Below are 7,939 nucleotides of genomic sequence, written 5' to 3' on the forward strand. Positions count from 1 at the left end.
CTGTCAATTTTTTTTACAGAAAATATGTAACATATTCTATGGGTGCCAAATTTTCTGAAGCAGTTATCGTGAATTATGAGGTAAAATTATTCAATTAGTATATTTTACTTTTCTAAATTATTTTAAGAATTTTAGAATTTATTAACGGTAAACAAGTCATTATAATATTACTAGGTATATGGAAAATCTTTTGACTCTATTGAACGGGGCCTTCAAGTAGTACCCAAGTATATCTGCAATATTGACATCAAGATACTAATTGTAATTTTTGGTGTCAAAGAATGCAGTAGTTACGTAATTAATCGCATCGAAAAAAACATTACATTGGGCCTCGAACTTCGTGCCTTCAAAGTCACTTCTGATTGGCTAACACTATTGTCTTAAAGAACATAGTTAAAGCAAGAGTAATCAGCCAATAACAATGATCACTATCATAATAACAAGTGATTATAGGCAATGGTGATGGAATCGCGACCTCTGGTCCCACTAATCGGGTTTTTGTCCATGGGCTCGGATCCTACGCCATCCATCGAGATAACGGCCAAACGTTTGGAATGCCTTTGCTCCTCTATATCGATGGGCCAGGGACAGGAGGTTCATGCTAGGAAACTTATCGACACCGCTCTCAAAGAGGTAAATATACCATCGATCATTTAATCTTTTAAAGCAGTTGTTGTTTGCTGTTTAGTGTTTAGTTAAGTTAGTTTGTTTAGTTAGTTGTCTATATTATTATGTTTGCATTTTCCAATTTCTTGTTTGGTTAGGGCGGAATTAACAGTTTATTGTTGGTTCATTGTATTGGTTCAGAATTACATGATATTATTACATTATCGAAAATTACAGGAGCACTAATAAATAGAGCGTCTAAATTTTTTGATTCAAATTTCATTGCTGAATATCAGCATAGCTTTTAGTGATTAGCATATAGTTACTATCAACCTACTACCGATCGACATAACATTATGATATTAATTTCAGCTGTCATGCGATTAACTGGATGTTTTTATAATGTAAATATCTTGATTAATCATTTCCAATCATATTAAAAATTCCATTGCTTTTTAAAACAGGGATTATGGGTGCTACTCCAGAATTGTCATTTAGGCTTGGAGTACATGGTTGAGGTTATGGAACAATTTTCTGAATTGGAAAAAGAACCCGAAAAAGTTCACGAAACATTCAGACTGTGGATTACAACGGAAGTTCACGAAAAGTTCCCTATCACTCTGCTTCAAATGTCTATAAAATATACTTGTGAACCCCCATCAGGTGACTAACCTTATACGCTCTTAAATAATTTAAAATTATAATTATGTATTTTTGAGATACAGAGTTTTCAAGTTTTTATATTTTTTTATTTTATTTATAATTTTTTGACTTCTGTAATAATATGGGTACATTTTGCCTGAAATAAAGAACATTATTATTATTAAGTCTGGATCTGCTGTAACTACTCGTATATTATGTTTGCTTCAAAACTGCTTTACTTGCATCTTTTTGACTAACGTATTTCAGTAATATTTATTTGATGAGTAGTCGACCAACAGTTATAGTTTTGTAAAGTGTCAGCACCATCAGCAACCGATAGACATCTACTGCTGGACATAAGTCTCTTGTAAGGACTTCCACACGCCACTGTCTTGCGCCGCTCCTGAATTCCGCGGTTCCCTGCGACTCGCCAGTGGCGTATTTAATTAAGTTCACTTGCTCATTATTCACTCGATTACTAATGATTATTTCTTTAATAACCAATTTACGTTTATGATTTGTTTTTTTCCGTTAAGGCATAAAAGCTGGATTGATGAGGACGTACGATTCCATGAGTCAAGACTTCCTCGATTATAGTGACAGTCCTTTCTACCTGCCAATGATATACACGATTTCTTTCCTGCACACTGTGGTGCAGGAACGACGCAAGTTTGGACCTCTAGGTTGGAATATACCATATGAGTTCAACTCGGCGGATTGGTTGGCTTCCTGTATGTTCGTACAGAATCACTTGGATATGTTGGAACCTGGTCAAAACGTCAGTTGGACTACAGTACGGTAAGTTCTTATAGAAACGTACCTAATTTATTTATGAACTTTTAGTTAAGCGCGTCTGCTAAATACTCGGTTTCATGGAAGAGAAAGGTCATCTTCCAAATTGATATACTCACCCAATCAAATATAACCAATAGGTAGGAAGAATAGTTGGGGTTTCAAGTACAAAGCGCAGTACTGAGTGACCCCCACTATGTGGACGGACGATATTAATTCGTAAGTGAGTTGCTGGAAGCTGGAGGGCGGAAACTGGTCTTCTCAGTCGATACGCCCTATAGCAGAACGGTCTTAGTCGTCATTGCAATGTTATGGCACGCTTAAGTATGCATCTCCATTTCTCTCTGATGGCTGCTTTCCTTGTGCATTCATGAAAGGCCGTTCTTTGCAAGACACCATGTCCAAAATTCGTGGTCTTTTTGAGATGCAACGACAACGACTTTTTACCCTCTTCGTATGTTATCTAGATACATGGTGTCAGCTGTGCAGTACGGCGGACGAGTAACAGACGATTATGATAATCGTCTGCTGAGTACATTCTGTAAAGTGTGGTTGACAGAACAACTGTTCTCTGACGACTTCCAATTTTATAAGAACTACGGTATCATGAAGTTCAAGAATATTCCAGAATACATTGAAGAAATTGAAAAGATGAAAACTACTGATCCGCCTCAAGCTTATGGCTTGCACACAAACGCTGACATAACGTAAGTAGTTAACTAAGCTACAGATTATTATGACTGTGTTGGGAATTTGGGTAACGTAAAAGAAAGCTCAGAGTAATTAAGCGGGTGATTGAGAGAGCTATATATTTTGGAGTTTCTCTACGGTTTTAGCGTTTAAACTACTGTGAGTGATTTTCATTCTAAATAATATCTGTCCCGGCTGTCCACACAGATATTATTTCTCTACGTTATCAAATCAGAAATAATATGATCCGTAGGAGAACTAGAGTATACCGACATAGCTCAACGTGTTGCGAAATTGAAGTATCAATGGGCAGGGCACATAGTTCGAGAAATGGATAGACGTTATGGTTGCAAGGTGCTGGAATGGCGACCTAGCGTCAGAAAGTGCAGTAATTTTACAAACCCAACGATAATACTTTCCAGCTATCAAAGAAATCTGACTCAGGAACTGCTCGATACAATCTTATCAATTCAACCGAAGGAATCTAGTTCCGGTGGCGGCGAAACTCGGGAAGCATCAGTGTACAGGCAAAGTAAAGAGATGCTAGAAAAAGTGCCACCTAACTTTGATCCTCACGAGGTGAAAGAGAGGTAAGCTAACTTAGGTATGATGGCAGCATGGCAACTGCATGACTGGGCGGTATTCTAAATGCGTGCGTACGCATGTTTATTATTATTATATATGTTTAATATGTTTATTATTATTATATATATAGTATTATTTTGTAATACAAGGAATTCTATAAAGCATATTAAAATGTGCGTTGGCAACCGAGTGCGACTTCATGAACGCAGCACACACGCACGCTTTGCAATATGGACAATGCGATGTCTTTCTGCAGTTCTATATATTGCAAGTTCTAGTGTGGCATTGGACACCTTGTCATCGCGCTGTACTAGTTACTACCTTAAAGCTACGGCTACACCGGCACTTCATGAACATCCACGAGGATAGACGTACAGATTAGTGCACATACGCGACTGTTTTAGTCGCGTAGGTGTGCATGGCGCCATTAAATGTCGTGGGAGGAGGAGGATCGGCTGACGTTCCCGCTTCGTAGTCGCTTTTGTCGAGCAAGTTTGGATGATGCTTTACATATTCACATTATAATGACGCATTCAAGCCATTAACTATATATTTATTTATTTATTTATTCAGATACAAGTTAGCCCTTGACTGCAATCTCACCTGGTGGTAAGTGATGATGCAGTCTAAGATGGAAGCGGGCTAACCTGGAAGGGGTATGGCAGTTTTTATTAAACCCACACCCCTTTGGTTTCTACATGGCATCGCACCGGAACGCTAAATCGCTTGGCGACACGACTTTGCCGGTAGGGTGGTAACTAGCCACGGCTGAAGCCTTCCACCAGCCATTCAACGCGCCAAAGAAATGTTGAAATAAAAAATATTTTAATATCAAATTAAATTTTAAATAAACTAATTACGTGTTATGATGTTATGAGTTTTAAATGTGTCACGTTATAATTTTCATGTTAAAGTTCCTTCCAGTTCTTCTTTCACTTCCTTACAGGTTGAGGTTCTACGGTATTTTGAACCCAATGGTTATATTCTTAAGACAAGAGATTGACAGGATGCAAAAAGTAATAGGATTAGTGAGAATTACGCTTAAAGATTTACTTCTCGCTATTGACGGAACAATCATCATGAATGAGGTATTTTAAACAGTGCTTAGTTCTGTACTTTACTGCAAAGTTTTCTCCTACAAAATTTATTAAAATGAGCTCTATAGTAACTGACTAATAATTTTTATTGTTTATCGTTTTTGAATAGGGGATAGTTACTCGTAATATGTAACAGGTAACTATATTACTTTTGATCCTGTTTTAGTATTTCATTCGTTAACTTTTTCTTTTTATGCTTTTTTCTTAAAGAATGTTAGCCATGCTAATCATGACTAACATTCCCGTTTCCTCTCCAACTAAACGTAAAGCTTGTGCTATGAGTGGGCAAGACAATCGTGCAACGGGAGGGGTTTGGACCGGCGACCTTTCGGAATTCAGTCTGCTCCTCAACCGTTGAGCTATTGAAACTCTTGAATTGAACTGATTAGCTTCAGCTTAAAATATTCTTCAGAATAATCATTTTATGATGCACCAATATTTAAGGTCTGTAAGACCTTTTCACAAAATGCCCTTTCTCGTCCTTTCTCTCATTTTCAATATCTTTTTCTCAAAAAGTTATTTTCTCACAAAGTACTTTTTCAAAATGTTCTTTTCCAATTAAGTCTTTTTGATTGAAAGGATGGGGATTATTAGTAGGTACTTAAGTATGTTTAATACAACTAACAAGTAATAATCTCTATTCTTCTCCAACAAAGCTTATAGGAGTAGGTATGACAATGTATCCATCCACATCAAGGTATCCATAGAGGAATTTTAATCAAGCTCACTCCATATCAACTGTTGAGGCTTATGTATCAATTTATAGACGTACCTAGTATATTTCTCATGCCAAATTCCTTCATTAGGTTGAGTTGTGTGCTTCATGAGCCTATTTATGTTATTAACAACTTGCAGGCTCTCAGGGACTCTCTCGATAGCATTTATGACGCGAAGGTGCCAAAAATCTGGCAGAAGGGTTCCTGGTCGTCGTCCACACTCGGTTTCTGGTTCACCGAGTTTTTGGAACGGAACATACAGTTTTCCACGTGGTGCTTCCAAGCTAGACCGTTTTCATTCTGGATGACTGGGTTCTTCAATCCTCAAGGTAGATTTTAATCTTTCAACTCTTCGTGTCTGGCGTTATCTTTAGCAATTATTAAAAAAATCTGTTATTTTACTAAAACTAATTTTTCATTGTTTGTATTTTGGGGGGTGGATGGCGCGGACACATTCTTCATAGAATTAGAATGAGTCCTGCATACCCTCCACACCAAGTTTCTGCCATTCGCCACTTGCAAATAAATTACATACATAGAATAAGGAAGAGCTTTTTTAAATCCAATATTTGATTTTAGAAAATGGCGGCGACATAGAATATGTATAATCAGTTACTCAGACAATTACTTAGATTTAAATTTTTAGGGTTTTTAACGGCTATGCGTCAAGAAGTGACCAGAGCGCATAAGGGTTGGGCGTTGGACATGGTCGCTCTCCACAACGATATGACAAAATTTATGTTAGACGAAATTAAGGCGCCACCTAACGTTAGTAAAATTGGTTTAACTAAATCTGATTACTGATTTTATCAGATCAGCGAATAGGACTAAATCCTTGAGATTTCTCTTATCTTTATTTCGTCATCTGTCTACAATATTAAATCTTCTCAAATATTCTCCCTCTCTTCTTGCACTATATTTTTAAAAATCCTGCTCATAATACAACAGTTTGTCTAAGGCCCACTTGTACCAAACTGCCTAATTTGCTTTAGTTAAATTCGTTTGGGTCCGTTATGATCACTTCCCGATATGTCCACTTCCCGAAATATCCACGTTCCGATATGTTCACTTCCACTACGACCACTTCCCGATATGACCACTTCCTAATACGTCCACTTCCCGGTATGACACTTCCTGATACAACCACTTATCGGTATAGTCAATAACTGCCTCATTGGTCTAGTGGTTAACATGCTAAGTTAGCATGTTTAACTGCGGATGACGAGTTAAAATTATATTGCTAAAATATAAATCTTAAAATGTGATCTTGATATCACTTTTGAGTTTTGCCAATGTAAAAAATAAATATAAGTGGCGATTTCGAGAAGTAGCCATACTTGGGATGAACACACCGTTATAGTCCATATAGAGAAGTGGTTATATCAGGAAGTGGTCATAACGGGAAGTGATCATAATGTGAATTGGACCTAACGGGAAGTCGTCATATTGGCAAGTGATCATAATGGGTAAGTGGTCATAACGGGAAGTGGTCATACGGGCAATGGACATTCCTGGAAGTGGTCATAATGAGAGTTGTCATAATGCTGGGAAATGGTCATAACGGACTAACGGACGGTTAAATTTTGTAATGCTATCAATTTTTTGTTAAGTTTATTCTAGAGTTGATAAGAAAATGACATGGATGAAATGTTTTAACTAAACACTTTTAAAAACGTCACCCTAATCTTTATAGATTTTTGAAATTTTTAGGAGGGCGTGTTTGTACACGGACTTTTCCTCGACGGTGCAGGATGGGACCGCCGCAACCTGCGCCTGTGCGAGTCGACACTGAAAGTGTTATATACGCAACTACCAGTCGTTTACGTCTACGCTATCAACTCTACTGCGCCCAAGGATCCTAAGCTTTATCAGGTCAGCAACACGTCACATACCTATTAAATATTTAATTACATCCTCTAACACCAAACTTTGACAGCAAGATGTAATAATCACTATCCTTTGACATTGAGTCTTTGACTCGCTTATTGCCACCTGCTTCCACTATTGAAATGCAATGAATTTTATTAATGTTGAAAATAATATACAATTTTATTTCATTTCTGCAAGAGATACAAAATTCAGTCAATAACAGTTTGTTGAAGAGGAATTTGTTTGATGTCATTTCAACAAACTTTGAAATCTGTCAAAGAATTTACCCTATTTTCAGTAGTGCGAATGTAAATTCAACAAAACAAGTCATAAGATTCATCACATACGACGACCTGTAAAACATTCACAAATTTAATGTTTTTTGGTGCAAGCTCACGGTTACGAAGCATGAGGTTGTAGCAAACATTGCTATCTCTTAGATATATTCATTAGGTACCTACTTACCTAAAACTGAGAATATTAGTCTATATAATTTATTTTTGTTTTAGTGCCCAGTTTATAAAAAACCTTTCCGAACGGGCTTAACATTTATAACCCCGTTGTGGCTACCTACTATTAAAAATCCTGATCACTGGATACTGAGAGGGGTGGCTATATTGTGTGATATCAAGTAAAGTGGTGTTTATCTGTAAAACACTCTTATCACTGCAGTGCGCTTTACGTCAAAATGAAAATTTTAGTATGATGATTATTTTTGAGTACGATCTTGAAGACTTGAACTTGATTTTTGTATTTAACAAGTAGGATTTTATTACTCTTTTTATTTTTAGCATAGTATTATATTTTAATTGGTTAATAAAACAAAATACTTTATATACTTATAAATGTTTTATTTTCAATTAAAGTGTGGAAGCATCGAGAGGTATCCTTAATTTATTTACAAAACATTTAAATTACGCTTTAACAATACTGTTCATGAAT

The 7,939-nt window shown here is 36.6% G+C and overlaps 1 protein-coding gene across 1 annotated transcript in view; it reads left to right on the top strand.

The window, feature by feature from the left end:
* kl-3 (dynein heavy chain 8, axonemal kl-3) overlaps positions 1-7,709 on the top strand; it is a 58,631-nt gene extending 50,922 nt beyond the window's left edge. The window contains exons 80-90 of the mRNA XM_034981418.2: positions 20-80; positions 454-633; positions 1,071-1,269; positions 1,785-2,046; positions 2,508-2,747; positions 3,153-3,320; positions 4,262-4,403; positions 5,268-5,457; positions 5,775-5,896; positions 6,839-7,000; positions 7,507-7,709. Coding sequence (XP_034837309.1) covers positions 20-80; positions 454-633; positions 1,071-1,269; positions 1,785-2,046; positions 2,508-2,747; positions 3,153-3,320; positions 4,262-4,403; positions 5,268-5,457; positions 5,775-5,896; positions 6,839-7,000; positions 7,507-7,632 — 1,852 coding nt within the window. The 3' untranslated portion in view covers positions 7,633-7,709. The remainder of the gene's footprint in view (positions 1-19; positions 81-453; positions 634-1,070; positions 1,270-1,784; positions 2,047-2,507; positions 2,748-3,152; positions 3,321-4,261; positions 4,404-5,267; positions 5,458-5,774; positions 5,897-6,838; positions 7,001-7,506) is intronic.
* Positions 7,710-7,939: the final 230 nt, after the last annotated feature.

The sequence above is a fragment of the Maniola hyperantus genome, chromosome 2, assembly GCF_902806685.2.
Source record: "Maniola hyperantus chromosome 2, iAphHyp1.2, whole genome shotgun sequence".
Classification (NCBI taxonomy): domain Eukaryota; kingdom Metazoa; phylum Arthropoda; class Insecta; order Lepidoptera; family Nymphalidae; genus Maniola; species Maniola hyperantus.